General features: G+C 45.8%; 1 protein-coding gene across 1 annotated transcript in view; it reads right to left on the bottom strand.

The window, feature by feature from the left end:
* Positions 1-22,087, bottom strand: part of LOC135509274 (WW domain-containing oxidoreductase) — a 188,293-nt gene that overhangs the window by 77,720 nt on the left and 88,486 nt on the right. The window contains exons 6-8 of the mRNA XM_064929789.1: positions 19,059-19,147; positions 12,321-12,506; positions 5,148-5,412 (exon numbers count right to left, since the gene is read on the bottom strand). Of these exons, the coding sequence (XP_064785861.1) occupies positions 5,148-5,412; positions 12,321-12,506; positions 19,059-19,147 (540 nt within the window). The remainder of the gene's footprint in view (positions 1-5,147; positions 5,413-12,320; positions 12,507-19,058; positions 19,148-22,087) is intronic.

Here is a 22,087-nt window from a genome sequence, read left to right as displayed (position 1 = left end):
TGATAAGCAGATGAAGGCATAGGGAGTGGAACATGATGTTAGTGAGTGATCGTCTGGCTGATTAAAACCTCATGGCTCTTTATAGATGCCTCTCTCCACTCTGATCACAGTGAGGGGGGGCTGCAAATCCCTACTATGATATTAACAATAATGTTTTATATTCTTCTCAGATGACTGCTCTACATATAGAAGCCACTGAAATACACCATTAATAATATTTTATTTTTTATGAAAAAAGATTACAGAATTTCTTCATTAATATGAGTGTATGGGCCTACATTAAATAACAGTGCATATAAAGCACTGACCTAGGCTATATACAGTACAACATTCTGTGAGAGGATCTAATGATCCAAGATGTTTCCGTGATTGTCCGTATTTTGTGTGTGTGTGTGTGTATCTGTTTGTGTGTGCGAGCGTGTGTGTGTGTGTGTGTGTGTGCGAGCACGTGTGTGTGTGTGTCTGTTTGTGTGTGCGGCGTGCGAGCGTGTGTGTGTGTACAGGCTTGAGTAATTTGCACAACAGACACACACTGGGACTTTTTGATCATTCTTTGGGGAGTTGACATTCTGCTTATGTTTGCATTCCGGGAACAATCTCCACGGATCCCATAAGCGAAGGCTAGCAATTAAAACGATAGCATCTTCATATCCCCGCTCACAATAACTGAAATAATATCACTGTTTTATTAAGCCTTAATGTGGGGGTAAGAGGGGGTCTGGGGTGTTAAAGAGGATACACATTCAGATGCCTTATCAACCGCTGTTTTAAATAACAGCAAATGCTCGGCTTAAAGGTGTGTGGTGCTCGTGTGTGTGGTCTTTATCAGACACAGGATGTTAAGCTAAATCCTGTGTCAGCACACCAGTATTTAATAACAACACTAGCTACCTTTGTCCTTTAATATTTACAAACATCTACACCACCGTTAGTTAATTAACCACATGTATGAAAACCCCCCGCCCTGATCTGGAGGAAAAACTAGGCTGCTAATTGCAACTGGGTGCTCAGAAGTCCAAAACAGTTAGAAGCCCCCCTCCCCTACCCCACACACTGCCATAATAGCCCTAAAACATGATGTATTCCATACACATCTCTTTTTGGTATCATACTATTTTAAACAAGTACCTTTCTTGGAAAATACCATAGGAACTCAGTTTAGTTCCGCTGAAAGTAAGTAGGTCTCAGAGCATGTTACTATCTGTGCAAAGGGAATAAGGGGTTGTTTTGTTAGACTTCAGTGTGGCTTTTGACATTATCGATCATAGTCTGCTGCTGGAAAAACTTATGTGTTATGGCTTTACACTCCCTCCTATATTGTGGATAAAGAGTTAGCTGTCTAACAGAACACAAGAGGGTGTTCTTTAATGGAAGCCTCTCCAACATAATCCAGGTAGTATCAGGAATTCCCCAGGGCAGCTGTTTAGGCACCTTATTTTTTTCAATCTTTACTAACAACATGCCATTGGCTTTGAGTAAACTCAACAAAGAGCTGCAGTTAGTTTGAGAATGGGTGGCAAGGAATAAGTTAGCTGTCACGACTTCGACCGAAGGTGGCTCCCCTTCTAATTCGGGTGGTGCTCGGCGTTCGTCGTCTCCGGCCTACTAGCTGCCACTGATTCTTTTCTCCCCCTCCTTATATGTTTATTGAGTACACCTGTTTTGAGTTGGTTGTAATTAGTGAGGCTTTATTAATCAGCCGGCCCGCCTGTTTACACCTGAAAGTGGAGTGGCCGTGGTTCACCGTGTGTGCATTAAAGTAGCACTTTATTGAACTCACTGCTTTCCTGCGCCTGATTTCACCCTCGCGACACCCAGGACCTTACATTAGCCCAAAATATTTAAACAACTAAAAGCATTGTATTTGGGACAAATTATTCTCTAAACCCTAAACCTCAACTAAATATTGTTAAGAATAATGTGTAAATTGAGCAAGTTGAGGGGACTAAACTGTTTGGACTGACCCTGGATTGTAAACTGTCATGGTCAAAACATGTTGACAGCTAAGAAGGGGAGAAGCCTGTCCTTAATAAAGCGCTGCTCCCATTTCTCGACAACACTATCAACAATGCAGGTCCTACAGGCCCTAGTTTGGTCGCACCTGGACTATGGTTCAGTCGTGTGGTCAGGTGCCACAGAGAGGGACTTAGGATAATTGCAATTGGCTCAGAACAGGGCAGCACAGCTGGCCCTTAAATGTGCACGGAGAGCTAACAATAATAATATGCATGTAAATCTCTCATGGCTCAAAGTGGAGGAGAGTTTGACTTCATCACTACTTGTTTTTATAAGAAGCGTTGAAAAGCTGAATGTACCAATCTTTCTGTTTAAACTACTAACACACAGCTCGGACATCCATGCAGACCCCACAAGACATGCCACCAGAGGTCTCTTCACAATCCCCAAGTCCAGAACAGACTATGTGAGGTGCACAGTACAACATAGAGCCATGACTACATGGAACTCTATTCCACATCAGGTAACTGATGCAAGTAGTAAAATTAGATGTAAAAAACAGGTAAAAAATACACCTTATGGAACAGAGACACACACACAGGTACAGACACACGCATATGCACACGGGTGCTAGCACACACCCTCTACACACACATGCACTGTAATATTGTTGTATAGCGATATCATACATTTTGTGTTGTCGGAGTGTGGTGGTGTGACAGTGTTCCATGTCTTATCTTTTGTTTTATGTTTAACATAAGTTACTTAATGTGTTTGGATCCCAGGAAGACTAGCAGCAGCTAATGGGGAACAATAATAACATAGGAAAAAGACAGAGGAAGAGGGGCAGAGATTATGAGAGAGAGAGAGAGAGAGAGAGAGAGAGAGAGAGAGAGAGAGAGAGAGAGAGAGAGAGAATACAGGCTTATTGGGGATCATAGAGAGCCAACAGGTAGCTGCACCACTCAGATAATAGTGGAGTAGGGGAAACAGAATAGTGTGTAGTGAAACCTGCTGAGAAGCATCTCTGCGGAGGGAGAACAGTCAGCAGAGACACACGTCTGCCTGACTCCCTTTGTCCGTCCAACATCATTCATCACATCCACACTTCACTAAAATACCTCTTCTCTCCACATCCCATCCGGCCTGCAGTGAAAACACTAGATAGATAAAGGATGACAAAGGGGCTAATGCACTGATGTAATACTCTAACTAAAGCATACATCACAGTAGCATATGGCCTCCAGGGTAGTGGCAGGACAAGTAGAGAAGCCTTGTAGACTAGGAGCCTGTGTGTGGTAGGTCTATAGATTAGTAGAGAAGCCTTGTAGACTAGGAGCCTGTGTGTGGTAGGTCTATAGATTAGTAGAGAAGCCTTGTAGACTCAGAGCCTGTGTGTGGTAGGTCTATAGATTAGTAGATAAGCCTTGTAGACTAGGAGCCTGTGTGTGTTAGGTCTATATATTAGTAGAGAAGCCTTGTAGACTAGGAGCCTGTGTGTGTTTGGTCTATAGATTAGTAGAGAAGCCTTGTAGACTCGGAGCCTGTGTGTGTTAGGTCTATAGATTAGTAGAGAAGCCTTGTAGACTAGGAGCCTGTGTGTGTTAGGTCTATAGATTAGTAGAGAAGCCTTGTAGACTCGGAGCCTGTGTGTGTTAGGTCTATAGATTAGTAGAGAAGCCTTGTAGACTAGGAGCCTGTGTGTGTTAGGTCTATAGATTAGTAGAGGATAAATCACAGTGGGAGCTTTATAATTCACATCATCAGCGTATGACTATTACAGAAACAACACACCATGGGAATGACAATGTATATATTGTAACATTTCAGTAATAAGACATAAGTATGTTATAAGTACATACATTGTTTCCCTTAACAATCTCCTGTGTGCAAATATCAATATAGCACAAAGAAAGGCATACATTGAGACTGAGTTGTAAAATAACGTATGGAGATCATATGAGAAGTGTAGAGAGAGGGACATAGAGAAGAGTGTGCGTCAAATCTGCTAATATAACATAGAATATATGATAATTCATGGATAAAACATCTATGATTGAAAAGCCATATGTGAGCAGTTTAGTACAGAGAGTCGTAGCTATACTACCCTATACTTTTCTACCCTATACTATACCGTAACACTATAGTCTCAGAGCAGTACGGGTTTATCTACCCTATACTATACCGTAACACTATAGTCTCAGAGCAGTATGGGTTTATCTACCCTATACTATACCGTAACACTATAGTCTCAGAGCAGTATGGGTTTATCTACCCTATACTATACCGTAACACTATAGTCTCAGAGCAGTATGGGTTTATCTACCCTATACTATACCGTAACACTATAGTCTCAGAGCAGTATGGGTTTATCTACCCTATACTATACCGTAACACTATAGTCTCAGAGCCGTATGGGTTTATCTACCCTATACTATACCGTAACACTATAGTCTCAGAGCAGTATGGGTTTATCTACCCTATACTATACCGTAACACTATAGTCTCAGAGCAGTATGGGTTTATCTACCCTATACTATACCGTAACACTATAGTCTCAGAGCAGTATGGGTTTATCTACCCTATACTATACCGTAACACTATAGTCTCAGAGCAGTACGGGTTTATCTACCCTCACGAGGAGAGGAGTGGACACACTCTTCGATCTAAACTAACAAAGACAGGACGAGGAGGAAAAGAGGAAAAACAAGCCAGTGAATCTTTCTCCATCTCTGTGAAAGTCACACCCTGACTGCTCTAGAGATCCTTCCTTTTCCTTTCCCCCATCCTTCCCTCTCTCCTCCTCTCGCAGATAGATGCCAAGACTAATGTTTGGACAAACGAAGGACAGTTGAGACTACAGAATAAAGTATGAGGACCATGAAGAGTAGCATCTACTCTTTCCACACTCTCTAAAACAACCAGTCTGTTCAAGTAGGCGTACAGCAAATAACATTCAATAACCAAGTAGCCATCTATTAAATAACACAAACAACTCATTCAATAACCATCTATTAAATAACACAAACAACTCATTCAATAACCATCTATTAAATAACACAAACAACTCATTCAATAACCAATAACCATCTCTTAAATAACACAAACAGCTCAAAGTGTCATATCTCCCACACAGCCATGCAATATGGTGATCCCTTAGCATCAGAAGTGTAAACGGTTTGTCTCGTTACCATAGACTTGGTGAAGGGGCGAGCCAGGGTGAAGAACAGGGTCATCAGCCACCAGCTACGATGGATGGCCGTGTACATCATGTTCCCAGGGTGCACTGCATTGCAGGTGACCCCGTGGAGCGAGAGGCGTCGGTGGAGCTCGTTAGAGAACAGGAGGTTACACAGCTTGGCCCGGTTGTAGGCCAGCATGGACCAGTAGTCCTTCTGAGGAGGAGACAGCACAGCCAGGTCCACCTTACCACACTGGTCCAGCAGGTCTGTAAACCTGGGGAGAGAGGAACCAAGATTAACTTTATGTACCTAGTAAAGTTTTCATTTTACAGGAACAAGTCAAGGACCGAGTACTTTAAGGTTAACTTTAATGAAAGTACACTTGAATTAAATTCCATAGACCAGTGCTCTCCAACCCTGTTCCTGGAGATCTACCGTCCGGTAGGTTTTCACTCCAACCCTAATCTAGCACACCTGATTCTAATAATTAGCTGGATGATAAGGTGAATCAGGTCAGTTACCACTGGAGTGAAACTCTTCAGGCACAGGGTTGTAGAGTCCTTCCATAGACTATACACATTTAAAATAGAAGTAGAACAGTAAATGTGTGCATCGGTGCTGTAGTTACTATAGCAGCAGAAGTGTGGTCCTGGCTGAATACAAATCTAATGCGTGACAGGATGTTTTTTAATTGCCTGCGACAGAGCAGTTAAAGCCCAGATGTTTGACAAGGATCTTGAACATTACATTGCTCGTTGGGTTATTATGCAGTCACAATAACACAGAGACACACCGCAGTCAAACACACTCCCTCCTCCTCCCTCAAAATGTGTGTGTGTGTCTGTCTGTTTGTGGTTGTGTGCATCTACATCTTAATCCAGTCATTAGAAACCCACCAATCAACATGTCACCTGATTTCCTTGTTGTGATTTTCCAAGCTGCCTGCCTGGCGTTTGCTTACCGTTCCCTCTCCGCTACATCCTTGCTTGGCTAAATTACAACATCTGCAGGCTTTATATTTCATGTGAAGAAACTTCACAACTGCTTTAGCGCTTGGTAGGGTTAATAAATCACTTGGCGATACACATTTTTCTCTCAGAGCAAGTTTCTTGACATTTAATAATACAATATGCTCTCTTTTAACTTGTGCCCGTCAAGAGTTAAATAAGGTTACACTGATTTCATAGTGACCTACACCACATTGTCAACGCTGTAAAATGTATGTCTTTTTAGTTCAGAAAACAGCACAAATAGAAACATTCCTGGCTTTTACTTAAGACATAAAGAGCACATATAGATCGTTTATTGACACCATTTCAGCCATCTAACCATAACCCTTTCACAGAGAGTGTAATAGGGGGTTTAAAATACAGTGTAACAGAGAGATTTAATACAATATTTGCTCCCCTGATCTTTGAGAAGGCCTAATGCACTTATTAGTATTGTGTCAATTACACTGTAGACCCTGGTGTTGGGGGGTGATAAGGTTTTCTGCCTTTTCCCTCATCCCTCTTCCTCTCTGTCTCCATCCCTCCTCCTCTCTTTCCATCCCTTCATACCTCCATCTCACCCACCTTGTCTGCTATACTCTGTAGGTCACAACTTTACATTACAACAGGGGGCTTAGGGAGTATAATCTACTACCAGGTCAGGGGTCAGACTGAAAGCCTGTTAGGGAGAGGCTAAGTGAAATAACCAGGAAGTCACGGGAAATAACACACAAACAGAAAAGTGAGTAACTTCAACGGGGATGCAATATAGGTGTGGAATGGAGCGGGCAGAATGGCAGATGTAATATCAGATATGGTCTCTATCCCCTCTTCTATTCTGGACTAGTCTGTAACTGACTCTCTTTTCTGGCTAAACCCTCTTTGAAGGGGTTAGGCACCATTGATTAGGGATGGGAGAGGAGGGCGAGACTGGGGGTAGAATAGGATGGAGGAATAATGGAGGGGATGGGAGAGGAGGGCGAGACTGGGGGTAGAATAGGATGGAGGAATAAAGCAGGGGATGGGAGAGGAGGGTGAGACTGGGGGGAGAATAGGATGGAGGAATAAAGCAGGGGATGGGAGAGGAGGGTGAGACTGGGGGGAGAATAGGATGGAGGAATACTGGAGGGGATGGGAGAGGAGGGTGAGACTGGGGGGAGAATAGGATGGAGGAATAAAGCAGGGGATGGGAGAGGAGGGTGAGACTGGGGGAGAATAGGATGGAGGAATAAAGCAGGAGATGGGAGAGGAGGGTGAGACTGGGGGGAGAATAGGATGGAGGAATAAAGCAGGAGATGGGAGAGGAGGGTGAGACTGGGGGGAGAATAGGATGGAGGAATAAAGCAGGAGATGGGAGAGGAGGGTGAGACTGGGGGGAGAATAGGATGGAGGAATAAAGCAGGAGATGGGAGAGGAGGGTGAGACTGGGGGGAGAATAGGATGGAGGAATAAAGCAGGGGATGGGAGAGGAGGGTGAGACTGGGGGAGAATAGGATGGAGGAATAAAGCAGGAGATGGGAGAGGAGGGTGAGACTGGGGGAGAATAGGATGGAGGAATAAAGCAGGGGATGGGAGAGGAGGGTGAGACTGGGGGAAGAATAGGAAGGAGGAATAAAGCAGGGGATGGGAGAGGAGGGTGAGAATAGGGTGGAGAATAGGATGGAGGAATACTGAAGGAGATGGGAGAGGAGGGTGAGACTGGGGGGAGAATAGGATGGAGGAATAAAGCAGGGGATGGGAGAGGAGGGTGAGACTGGGGGGAGAATAGGATGGAGGAATAAAGCAGGGGATGGGAGAGGAGGGTGAGAATAGGGTGGAATAAAGCAGGGGATGGGAGAGGAGGGCGAGACTGGGGGGAGAATAGGATGGAGGAATAAAGCAGGGGATGGGAGAGGAGGGCGAGACTGGGGGGAGAATAGGATGGAGGAATAAAGCCGGGGATGGGAGAGGAGGGTGAGACTGGGGGAAGAATAGGATGGAGGAATAAAGCAGGAGATGGGAGAGGAGGGTGAGACTGGGGGAGAATAGGATGGAGGAATAAAGCAGGAGATGGGAGAGGAGGGTGAGAGGAGGGAGAATAGGGTGGAATAAAGCAGGGGATGGGAGAGGAGGGTGAGACTGGGGGAGAATAGGATGGAGGAATAAAGCAGGAGATGGGAGAGGAGGGTGAGACTGGGGGGAGAATAGGATGGAGGAATAAAGCAGGAGATGGGAGAGGAGGGTGAGACTGGGGGGAGAATAGGGTGGAATAAAGCAGGGGATGGGAGAGGAGGGTAAGACTGGGGGAGAATAGGATGGAGGAATAATGAAGGAGATGGGAGAGGAGGGTGAGACTGGGGGGAGAATAGGATGGAGGAATAAAGCAGGAGATGGGAGAGGAGGGTGAGACTGGGGGGAGAATAGGATGGAGGAATAAAGCAGGAGATGGGAGAGGAGGGTGAGACTGGGGGGAGAATAGGATGGAGGAATAAAGCAGGAGATGGGAGAGGAGGGTGAGACTGGGGGGAGAATAGGGTGGAATAAAGCAGGGGATGGGAGAGGAGGGCGAGACTGGGGGGAGAATAGGATGGAGGAATAAAGCAGGGGATGGGAGAGGAGGGTGAGAATAGGGTGGAATAAAGCAGGGGATGGGAGAGGAGGGCGAGACTGGGGGGAGAATAGGATGGAGGAATAAAGCAGGGGATTGGAGAGGAGGGTGAGACTGGGGGAGAATAGGATGGAGGAATAAAGCAGGAGATGGGAGAGGAGGAGGAATAAAGCAGGGGATGAGAGGGTGAGACTGGGGAGAATAGGGTGGAATAAAGCAGGGGATGGGAGAGGAGGGTGAGACTGGGGGGAGAATAGGATGGAGGAATAAAGCAGGAGATGGGAGAGGAGGGTGAGAGGAGGGAGAATAGGATGGAGGAATACTGGAGGGGATTGGAGAGGAGGGTGAGACTGGGGGGAGAATAGGATGGAGGAATAAAGCAGGGGATGGGAGAGGAGGGTGAGAGGAGGGAGAATAGGATGGAGGAATAAAGCAAGGGATGGGTGGGGAGAGACAAAGATATGGGGAAATATGTAGAAAGGAAGCGAAAAGAGGAGAGGGGAAATTGGAGGGATGGAAAGAAGATAAACATGTCAAGAGGAAAGAGCCTGCTCTCGTTGTAACTTATTAAACAGGTCCTGTATTATATAATATGTTGTCATTTGACTTTCTTTCAAATCACACTTCACTCTCCTTGTCAGTGTACGGGAGCTGACAACTTGTGAATATGAGTCTCATGACTGTAGTTGACTAATTGGTCAGCTAGAATAACTCTGCCAGGGGCATTGTGATTGGCTGACTGTAGACAGGATCAATGTGTCCCATGCAAACGGACTGCCTCTGATACACATGGGGCAACATACTGTAGGAGTACTCCTTCCCTCCCTCCCACCCAAGTTAAAGTATCCCAGTGAGAAAATAAATAAACATAAATATGGGTGTATTTACAATGATGCTTGTTCTTCACTGGTTGCCCTTTTCTTGTGGCAACAAGTCACAAATCTTGCTGCTGTGATGGTACACTGTGGTATTTCACCCAATAGATATGGGAGTTTATCAAAATTGGGTTTGTTTTCAAATTCTTTGTGGGTCTGTGTAATCTGAGGGAAATATGTGTCTCTAATATTATGGCCATACATCTGGCAGGAGGGCAGGAAGTGCAGCTCAGCTTCCACCTCATTTTGTGGGCAGTGTGCACATAGTCGGTCTTCTCTTGAGAGCCAGGTCTGCCTAAGGCAGCCTTTCTCAATGGCAAGGCTATGCTCACTGAGATTTAATGGCAGGGATCCAGGTCTGACAGAATCTGTGCAGAAGATGTAGATGCTGCTGTAGGCCCTCCTTTGTTGGGGACAGAAGCACCAGATCATCAGGCAAACAGTAGACATGTGACTTCAGATTGTAGCAGGGTAAGGCCGGGTGCTGCCGACTGTTCTAGTGCCCTCGCCAATTCTTTTCTATGTATGTTGAATAGGGTGTGGCTTAAGCTGCATCCCTGTCTCACTCCACGGCCCTGTGGAAAGAAATGTGTGTGAATGGATTGGGGTGATCAGTCCTTGGTTCCAAACATTGGGGAAGATGCCAGAGCTGAGGATGATGTTAAAGAGTTTAAGTAGCCAGTTGGAATGTGTGGTCTGTATATTTGATCATTTCATTCAGGATACCATCAACACCACAGGCCTTTTTGAGTTGGAGGGTTTGTATTTGGTCCTGTAGTTCATGCAATGTAATTGGAGAATCCAGTGGGTTCTGGTAGTCTTTAATAGTTGATTTTGAGATTTGATCATGTATATGTATATAGTGTTGTCATGACATTGGCCTGTGGGTAAGGTTTATGACCTCCCCCCATAAATACCTTTCTCCCTTCTCTCTCTCTCTGACTCTACTGAGGGACTCTTGAATAGCCTTTGTTAAACATAGAGAGTCTGGGAACATCAAACAAGTGGGGGGGAGGAACCATATTTTGACAATAGAACCAGTTGAAAATATGCATTGGTACTTAATGAATATGACGTCAGTTCGGTTGTCATCTGAGACATTATGACTGATGAAGGAACGACAAACTATAGTTATCAGATTCACATGGAATTGTTGTGCAATTTAAATGCAATTTAAATGAAACTATTTGTGAAAAGATTAAATGTAATTTTAGCTTCCAAATGAGAGAATTGGGTTTTCATAAGATAAGAGCTCTGCTCAATCAGTGGCCCGCCCCTGTGAAGAGACATGGGTTATAAACTATGAAACACACCCTTCTCTATCTCCACTATATAAGCCCTTGACGAAAATGTAACCGTCTGTTCCGGGTAAATTAGGATGACGGTCCGATGTCACAAGGATTCAGATAATAACTACAGAACGAAGCCAACCTCAGCGTGAGCTTTGGTTGCGAATGGTATGAACTTTGAACTCTTATACACTACAGAAGTGATACCTCCTAGCCGTTGAGTTAGCAGTGGCCGCCGTAAACGCGGGCTAGGAAAGGACGGATGATGTATCCCGTCTACCACACAACGACGACACTGCAACGTACCCCGTTCACCACCAGTGACATTCTTCCGAGGACAGGAAGATCTCTGTTGGCCAACATGACCAGCATCTACGACCAACCTCCCGAAGCGCAGTTCAGAGAAAATATTTTCCAAATGGGCGGTAATTTAGAATGCATAAGATACTGTATTTACGATAGCAGAGCTTCTCCCTTTGTTTCTCAGTCTTCCCGCTCTTTCACTCAAACCCAACCCTCTTTTCTTTGTGTAACCAGCTGTCATATCTGTTCCGTCCGCTAGGGATGTTTTCCTTTATGACATAATTTGCAATCAAGGTATTATTCATTCTGTGTATATGTACATCTGTGTGATTAGTTAGGTATTTAGTAAAGAAGTAATTAAACTTGATTTTGTATTGCTGAATAGAATAGCATGTCATATCACTTAATCCGGCATAGCCAAAGACATGACAGTGTTTTACAATTTTCCAAGAAATGGTTAGTCTATGGATTCTTCAATTACATTGAGCTGATTTCTGACATGCTGTTCCTTCTTTTTTTCCTCTCAGTCTCTCTCAGTCTCTCTCAGTCTCTCTCTGTCTCTCTCTGTCTCTCTCTGTCTCTCTCTGTCTCTCTCTGTCTCTCTCTGTCTCTCTCTCTGAGCCCTAGGACCATACCTCAGGACTATCTGGCCTGATGACCCCTGGCTGTGCCCGTGGTCGTGCTGCTGATCCAGTTTCTGCTGTTTTGCCTGTGGCTATGGAACGATGACCTGTTCACCAGACGTGGTACCTTGCCCTGGCCCTGCTGTTTTCGTCCCCTCTCTCTCCTTCTCTAGTGCACCTGCTGTCTCGAACTCTGAATACTCAGCTATGAAAATACAACTGACATTTACTCCTGAGGTGCTGACCTGCTGCACCCTCTACAACAATTGTGATTATTATTTGACCCTGCTGGTCATCTATGAACATTTGAACATCTTGAAGAACGATCTGGCCTCAATGGCCATGTACTCTTATAATCTCAGCCAGAAAAGGACTGGCCAACTCTCGGAGCCTGGATCCTCTCTAGGTTCAGTTCAGTATTGATTTACATATAGTGTAAGTGTGAGGGTAGGGCTTATGCTTTAGGGGGTTAGGTAGTGGTTATAAATAATATTTGTTTAGTCAGTGAATACAGACCTGTGTGACTCAGAGGACACCACCACCACACGGGCGGGGGCGGAGCGTCGCAGCACTTCCTGTAGACACTGCACCAACAGGAAGTGACCTAGGTGGCAGATCTGGAAGGTGGACTCCAGGCCGTCCTCCGTCAGACGCCAAGGCTGGGTACACACAGCTGCGTTACATATCAGGATGTGGAGCGGCCTAAGGGGAAAGGAGAGGGACATACAGGCAATGAGACACTGAGCGCCAGTATTACAAGGTATAGGCACTGTGACCTCCTCTCCACTCTGTAACCAGAGATCTAGGGAGAAGGAAAGGAACGGAGAGGGGAAGACAGGAGGGAAAGAGAGAGGTGTGCTATTCCTGTGTGCAGCTGCTAGAGACAGAGTATTAGTGATATGATATACTGTATGTATACTGTATAGCGGGCTTCCTCTCTTACTCCCCCATGGTCTGACAGAGATACTGAATACAGTTGGACACCAGCCAACAGAAACAACCAACACATTGAATAGTCATCATATCAACCTGAGAGAGAGAGAAAGAGAGAGAGAGAGAGGGGGGAGATAGCAGGGAGAGAGAGTGAGAGAGCAGGAAGAGATTGAAAGAGGGGAGAGAGAGAGAGCAGGGAGAGAGAGAGAGAGAGAGAGAGCAGGGAGAGATTGAAAGAGGGGAGAGAGAGAGAGCAGGGAGAGAGAGAGGGGGGATTTGGCAAAAAATACTTCAATCAGTTATAGAACCCATTATGGCTGTGAGGTTTTGCGTTGTACTTTGTGTACAACGCAAAACCCCAAACAATGCATGCAGAGCAGAATTAAGACTACACCCGCTAGTTATGGTTTCACCAGAAGTTGTCCTCCTAGTGCGATGCCTAGCCCTGAAAGGTTATTAACATCCAGAAAAAAGCTGTTCAATTCTACAACCACCTAAAAATAAGTGATGACCACACATTCCACCACAGAGCCTCACCTACCAAGAGATGAACCTACAGAAGTTCTATCAGGTTCTGGGGCTCTATTCACAAACAGACTCCACACCAAGGGGCCAGGGTTCCGGTCTTGAAGCACTGTTGACTACTCCTACAGTTTTGCTTCGGTTCTCTGGCCATGTCGGGCTGTGAGAGATCCTTGTAGGCGGCATCCCTCCAGCGAGCTCGAAACCACAGTAACACTGGCGAACAATCCAAACACGCCCACCAATGTTTGATTTCTTCCATTAGAATGAATTACGAGGCCCAGGGCAGTGTGTGTACCCTGTGTTTAAGACTGCCTGCTGGATTCATTAAAAACTGGATGCTAGAAATTGAATGTGTGAATTGTTATGCATGGCTCTAATGATTCTTCCCTATAACACTGTTAGAGAGGACGGGAGTGTACATTCACCTTCAGGCCTCCTAACACACAGCACACACAGCACACACAGCACACACGGCTCACAGAGCACACACAGCTCACACAGCACACACAGCTCACAGAGCACACACAGCTCACACAGCACACACAGCACACACAGCTCACAGAGCACACACAGCTCACAGAGCACACACAGCTCACACAGCACACACAGCTCACACAGCACACACAGCTCACACAGCACACACAGCACACACAGCTCACAGAGCACACACAGCGCACACACAGCTCACACAGCACACACAGCTCACAGAGCACACAGAGCACACACAGCTCACACAGCACACACATCACACACAGCTCACAGAGCACACACAGCGCACACACAGCTCACACAGCACACACAGCACACACAGCTCACAGAGCACACACAGCTCACAGAGCACACACAGATCACAGAGCACACACAGCTCACACAGCTCACACAGCACACACAGCACACACGGCTCACAGAGCACACACAGCTCACAGAGCTCACAGAGCACACACAGCACACACAGCACACACAGCACACTAGGCTCACAGAGCACACACAGCACACACGGCTCAGAGCACACACAGCTCACAGAGCACACACAGCTCAGAGCACACACAGCACACACGGCTCAGAGCACACACAGCTCACAGAGCACACACAGCACACACAGCTCACACAGCTGACAGAGCACACACAGCTCACACAGCTCACAGAGCACACACAGCTCACACAGCTCACACAGCACACACAGCACACACAGTTCACACAGCTCACACAGCTCACATAGGGTGCATTACTGAGAGTCACACTCAGTCCACACCAACTACATAATTCCTACATATGCAAATCATACTCTACCGTGCTATATACAGAATCATTCAAAAACTCTTCGCCGCAGCGTTTAACCCAAAGTAAGAAGTCATCTTTAGATTGAACTCCAAATCCACTGCCTAAAATGTAGCCAGCGTCCGTGACTTAATAGAGCTAGAGAACAGGTTGGTGGGGAGTAAGAAAGCAGTGTTTGGACACGCCTACTCCTTCAAAGGTGTTTCTTTATTTTGTACTATCTTCTCCATTGCAGAATAATAGTGAAGACAAACTATTAAATAACACATATGGAATCATGTAGTAACTAAAAAAGAGTAAAACAAATCAAAATGTATTTTATATTTGAGATTCTTCAAAGTAGCCACCCCTTGCCTTGATGACAGCTTTGCACACTCTTGGCATTCTCTCAACCAGCTGCATGAGGTAGTCACCTGGAATGCATTTCAATTAACCGGTGTGTCTTGTTAAAAGTTAATTTGTGGAATTTCTTTCCTTCTTAATGTGTTTGAGCCAGTCAGTTGTGTTGTGACAAGGTAGGGTGGTATACAGAAGAGAGCCCTATTTGATAAAAGACCAAGTCCATAATATGGCAAGAACAGCTCAAATAAGATAATTGACTGACATGAAGTAACAGAGCATTTGGAATACAGGTTTAGGTTTAGGTTTAAAAAGGATTCTAAATTTTGTCATTTCTACATCTTTTTTTGTATGTTTTAATGTCAGACTTGATTTGCCCTGATGAAAAATGAATCAACCCCATACAAAAATGTCCATTAATTATAATCCACATTGCTGCAGGATTATTTTCCTGCTGTGAGAAACTGGTCAAATTAAGATACGACATCTGTATGTAAGACCTCTTTCAGTTAGATAAACAAACTGTTGGTGATTTTACAGGTCAGTTAAAGAGGGACCACCAGTTAAAATCAGACCACAAGTTAGGCGAGAGCACTTGTCCTTAATGTGTATCTCTCAGAGCTCATAACCCCCTCCTCCTCCTCCTCCTCCTCCTCAGAAGAAGAAGAGCAGACATTAGTTCCTAGCGCAGGGTCTCATCCTCATAACCACCGGTCTAATGAAGGTCTTTAATGGGCCTACTGCTGCTGGCCCGGTCGAACTGTTATCTTAGCGCTGGTCAAGCGGGGGTGTTAAGTACCAAACAGGGATAGATGAGTATATTGTATATTTAGTGTAACTAGCCCCCTTTGGCATGATCTCTGACATCAATGATAACCTGCCTGGAGGAGGTGATTGGCTCTGTGTGCGGCTGGGCTCTGTCCAATGATCATTAACACAGGACTTTATTGGCCATACAGGGACGGGAGCTGGAACAAACACACACACAGGGTAGAAATGTGTGTGTTTTGTGTGTCTGAAGACAAGCGTTCTCTAATATGGTTCTGTCAGTATCAGACAACTGCCCCATGCCATTCACAGCTCACAGACTCTCCTCTCAACTCTGCTCTAACTTCCCCTGGGATGCCCCCACAAGTATATTTTAGTGATTACATTTAGTTTTGATACTTAATATAAATCCCTTTAGAACCCATAGCGGCCACCGACTGTATTTCTTTAAATTACTATAGCGGCCACCGACTGTATTTCTTTAAATTACTATAGCGGCCACCGACTGTATTTCTTTAAATTACTATAGCGGCCACCGACTGTATTTCTTTAAATTACTATAGCGGCCACTGACTGTATTTCTTTAAATTACTATAGCGACCACCGACTGTATTTCTTTAAGTTGATTGGACATGATTTGGAAAGGCACACACCTGTCTATATAAGGTCCCACAGTTGACAGTGCATGTCAGAGCAAAAATCAAGTCATGAGGTTGAAGGAATTGTCTTTAGAGCTCCGAGACAGGATTGTGTTGAGGAACAGATCTGGGGAAGGGTACCAAAAGATGTCTGCAGCATTGAAGGTCTCCAAGAACACGGTGGCCTCCATCATTCTAAAATGGAAGACGTTTGGAACCACCTACACTTCCTAGAGCTGGTCGCCAGGTTAAACTGAGCAATCGGAGAAGGGCCTCGGTCAGGAAGGAGACTATGAACCCGATGAATCACTCTGACAGAGCTCCAGAGTTCCTCTGTAGAGATGGGAGAACCTTCAGGAGGACAACCCTCTCTGCAGCACTCCATCAATCAGGACTTTATGGTAGAGTAGCCAGACGGAAGCCACTCCTCAGTAAAAGGCACATGACAGCCCGCTTGGAGTTTGCCAAAAGGCACCCAAAGGACTCTCAGACCATGAGAAACACAATTCTCTGGTCTGATGAAACCAAGACTCAACTCTTTGACCTGAATGTGAAGCATCACGTCTGGAGGAAACATGGCACCATCCCTACAGTGAAGCACAGTGGTGGCAGCATCATGCTGTGGGAGTGTTTTTCATCGGCAGGGACTGGGAGACTAGTCAGGATCAAGGCAAAGATGAATTACGGAGAGATCCTTGATGAAAACCTGCTCCACAGCGCTCAGGACCTCAGACTGGGACAAAGTTTCACTTTCCTACAAGACAAGACCCTAAGCTCACAGCCAAGACAACACAGGAGTGGCTTTGGGACAAGTCTCTGAATGTCCTTGAGTAGCCCAGCCAGAGCCCGGACTTAAACCTGATCGAACATCTCTGGAGAGACCTGAAAATAGCTGTGCAGCAACACTCCCCATCCAACCTGACAGAGTTTGAGAGGATCTACAGAGAAGAATGGGAGAATGTCCTCAAATACAGGTGTGCCAAACTTGTAGTGATATTTCACTTGTTTAGAGGAAGAGGAGTTAGAGATGATTGGAGGAATAGAGATGTGGAGCGAGAAGTGGAGGGAGAGGAGCGAAGAGTGGAGGGAGAGTAGAGTGGAGCGAGAGGAGAGTGGAGTGAGAGGAAGAGTGGAGTGGAGGGAGGAGTGGAGTGAGAGGAGAGCGAGAGGAGAGTGGAGGGAGAGGAGAGTGGAGGGAGAGGCGAGCGAGAGGAGAGTGGAGGGAGAGGAGAGTGGAGGGAGAGGCGAGTGGAGGGAGGAGTGGAGCGAGAGGAGAGGGGAGCGAGAGGAGAGTGGAGGGAGGAGTGGAGCGAGAGGAGAGTGAAGCGAGAGGAGAGTGGAGGGAGGAGTGGAGTGGAGCGAGAGGAGAATGGAAGGAGGAGTGGAGCGAGAGGAGAGCGAGAGGCGAGTAGAGGGAGAGGAGAGTGGAAGGAGGAGTGGAGCAACAGGAGAGTGGAGGGAGAGGAGAGTGGAGCGAGAGGAGAGTGAAGGGAGGAGTGGAGCGAGAGGAGAGTGGAGGGAGAGGAGAGTGGATCGAGAGGGGAGTGGAGTGAGAGGAGACTGGAGTGAGAGGAGAGTGGAGGGAGGAGTGGAGCAAAAGGAGAGTGGAGGGAGAGGAGAGCAAGAGGAGAGTGGAGGGAGAGGAAAGTGGAGCGAGAGGAGAGTGGAGCGAGAGGAGAGTGGAGGGAGGAGTGGAGAGAGAGGAGAGTGAAGCGAGAGGAGAGTGGAGCGAGAGGAGAGTGGAGCGAGAGGAGAGTGGAGGGAGGAGTGGAGAGAGAGGAGAGTGGAGCGAGAGGAGAGTGGAGCGAGAGGAGAGTGGAGCGAGAGGAGAGTGGAGGGAGGAGTGAAGCGAGAGGAGAGTGAAGCGAGAGGAGAGTAGAGCGAGAGGAGAGTGGAGGGAGGAGTGGAGCAAGAGGAGAGAGGAGGGCGAGAAGAGCGAAACGAGAGGAGAGTGGAGGGAGGAGTGGATCAAGAGGAGAGTGGAGGGAGGAGTGGAGCGAGAGGAGCGTGGAGGGAGAGGAGAGTGGAGCGAGAGGAGAGTGGAGGGAGGAGTGGAGTGAGAGGAGAGTGAATTGAGAGGAGAGTGGAGCGAGAGGAGAGTGGAGGGAGGAGTGGAGTGAGAGGAGAGTGAAGCGAGAGGAGAGTGGAGCGAGAGGAGAGTGGAGGGAGGTGTGGAGCAAGAGGAGAGTGGAGGGAGAGGAGAGTGGAGGGAGGAGTGCAGTGAGAGTGAAGCGAGAGGAGAGTGGAGCGAGAGGAGAGTGGAGGGAGAGGAACATGAGGGAGAGGGAGAGGAGGAAGAAAATTATGAGGGGTAGGAGGAAGAAGAGGATGAGGGAGAGGAGGAAGAAGAGGATGAGGGAGAGGAGGAAGAAGAGGATAAGGGAGATAAGATTTTTTCACATAGGTGTTCCTTTGTCCAGGTGTGAAAGGGCAGTGTGGAGTGCAAAATGGATTGCATCATCTGTGGATCTGTTTGGGCGGTATGCGAATTGGAGTGGGTCCATTCTGTCTTGGATGATGGTGTTGATGTGAGCCATGTAGTTATTACAGACTGGGTCAGAGAGAGATAGAACATGTCAGTGAAGACACTTGCCAGCTGGTCAGCACATGTTCTGGGTATGTGTCCTGGTAATCCATCTGACCCTGCAGCCTTGTGAATGTTAACCTGTTTAAAGGTCTTACTCACGACTACAGAGAGTGTTTTTGTGGAACCCTGGGGCAGTTCATATTGCTACAGTAACATAGGAATAAACAGACATAACAGATTACTTACAGTTTCTTGGTCTTGAAGGAGTCAGCGAACTCTCTGACACTGCGGAGAGAGGCCAGGTCCAACATCATGGCCTCCAACCTGGCCTTGTGCTGCAGAGAGAACAGACAACACACAATACCTTTATCATCATCCTCATCAACATCATCAATATTCTGAGTTTCGGTATGACACAAACACTAGCTCCTCCAGAAGTAAGCATTTAGATTGACATCTGCTGATGTTGAGTTAGACCAGACTGACTGCAGACGTCTCCAGATCTGATGAGACATTATGACCACAGATCAACTACAGCAGACAGGTTCACATCTCTCTCAGGCTGTTGATGGCTCCTGACATGCTCATGGTTCTGTGTAAATGTTTACGGTTCTGTGTAAATGCTCATGGTTCTGTGTAAATATTGATGGTTCTGTGTAAATGCTCATTGTTCTGTGTAAATGCTCATGGTTCTGTGTAAATGCTCATGGTTCTGTGTAAATATTGATGGTTCTGTGTAAATGCTCATGGTTCTGTGTAAATGCTCATGGTTCTCTGTAAATGCTCATGGTTCTGTGTAAATGCTCATGGTTCTGTGTAAATATGCATGGTTCTGTCTGTTCCTGTGTAGCTCATCACACACCATATGCCGGTGGACAGGGAGAGGAGTGGTGAAAGATAGATGACTGTACAGCTAAATGCGCATCTGCATTTACACACCGAATACAGACTATTCATTATCACACTGGATCAGTCTACAGACTATTCATTATCTACTCTATCACACTGGATCAGTCTACAGACTATTCATTATCTACTCTATCACACTGGATCAGTCTACAGACTATTCATTATCTACTCTATCACACTGGGTCAGTCTACAGACTATTCATTATCTACTCTATCACACTGGATCAGTCTACAGACTATTCATTATCTACTCTATCACACTGGATCAGTCTACAGACTATTCATTATCTCCTCTATCACACTGGGTCAGTCTACAGACTATTCATTATCTACTCTATCACACTGGATCAGTCTACAGACTATTCATTATCTCCTCTATCACACTGGGTCAGTCTACAGACTATTCATTATCTACTCTATTATACTGGATCAGTCTACACACCCAGCTGATCCTGTCAGAGATGTATTACCATGACCAGGTATAGAACCCAGACTACAGCACAGCACAGCACAGCACAGCACCAGACAGACAGACAGACAGACAGACAGACAGACAGACAGACAGACAGACAGACAGACAGACAGACACAGCACCAGACAGACAGACAGACAGACAGACAGACAGACAGACAGACAGACAGACACAGCACCAGACAGACAGACAGACAGTGTGTGTAAATGGTCCGTCAGATTCATCCTCACACCTGAGAGAGAGAAACATCACTCCCGTGATCCCCACTGTCTGGGATTGGGAATATCAGCTATTCCTGATGCACACTTTCCCCGCTGTCCCTAGAGAACACTGTCAGCTCACATTACCCCAGGAAGAGTGTTCCACGCTTCGGTTTCTCCCTGACAGCCTGACCCACATCTCATCTCTCACCCAGGAATGTCATAAGGGAATGATTTTCCTTCCTACGTCTGTCTCTGTAGAGAGTGACTATATATGACACCCACAGCAAGGACACACATGGAAAGATACCCACCAGCCAAGACAAGCACGCCAAGGGTTAACAGCTCCTTCATGTTTGAGGTACACTTTTCAACCATTTTACACTCGCATTTACTGCCCCTATGAGTATTAATACATTCTCTCTCACACACGCACACGCACACACACACAAACTGCTCAATGATGTGACTCAAGGGTAAAACCATACCAGCGTAGAATGATCTATTCCCGGGGTGTGAAACTCATTTTGCCCTGGGGGCTGCATTAGGTCTTCAAAGAGGTCCGGAGGACCGCACTGAAAATGTGTTCTATTTTATTGGTGTCAAAATTTGCTAAAATTGTCCTCTTTTCTTCATGGGCTGGACAGTCATGAGACTGTATGAATGTAGGTCCTTTATCATTACTTCACTGTTTCCATTTGGTTTCAGTCATTTTAAAGTATATTGAGTTATTTTGTCTTTACTCAAACCACAGCGGATCTGACCCAGAATGGTTCTCCTGATGCTATTATATAGCATTGCAGGGCTATACAACGTTAAGGAGGTGATTATGGACATTATAGAAGTCTGATTATAGGGGATCTGTTTCATATCATCTACACACAGGTAAGAGTGGATATAATCAGCTCATTTAATGACCCTATAAATGTGACACACACACGGTCTATGCCTCCCTCACCTCCCCCACTAGAGTCTGGTTCCTCTAAAGGTTTCCTCCCACCTAGAGGATTTTTCCTGAACACTGTCATTTATCCTTGTTCTTAGGGGTTAAGGCCAGGGTTGCTGTTAAAGCACTTTGGGACAAACTTATTAGACGCTCAATATGAATACATATATGAATACAATATGACAGAGAGAGAGAGAGAGAGAGAGAGAGAGAGAGAGAGAGAGAGAGAGAGAGAGAGAGAGAGAGAGAGAGAGAGAGAGAGAGAGAGAGAGAGAGAGAGAGAGAGAGAGAGAGAGAGAGAGAGAGAGAGAGAGAGAGAGAGACAGAGACAGAGAGAGATAGACAGACAGACAGACAGAGAGAAATATATATATATATATATATATATATATATAGAGAGAGAGAAATATATATATATATATATATATATATATATATATATATATATATATATAGAGAGAGAGAGAGAGAGAGAGAGAGAGAGAGAGAGAGAGAGAGAAATATATAGAGAGAGAGACAGAGAGAGAGAGAGAGAAATATATAGAGAGAGAAATATATATATAGAGAGAGAGAGAGAGAGAAAGAGAAAGAGGGAGAAAGAGAGAAATAGAGAGAGAGAGAGAGGGAGAGAGAGAGAGAGAAAGAGGGAGAAAGAGAGAGAGAGAGGGAGAAATAAAGTTTATTGCCTGGAAAGAGGGGGAAAGCATGTCAAAAGCATTAAGCGATGGAGGTGAACAATTAGACAGAT

Source organism: Oncorhynchus masou, chromosome 22 (genome assembly GCF_036934945.1).
Source record: "Oncorhynchus masou masou isolate Uvic2021 chromosome 22, UVic_Omas_1.1, whole genome shotgun sequence".
Classification (NCBI taxonomy): Eukaryota; Metazoa; Chordata; class Actinopteri; order Salmoniformes; family Salmonidae; genus Oncorhynchus; species Oncorhynchus masou.
This window is presented reverse-complemented; position numbering and strand designations above follow the sequence as displayed.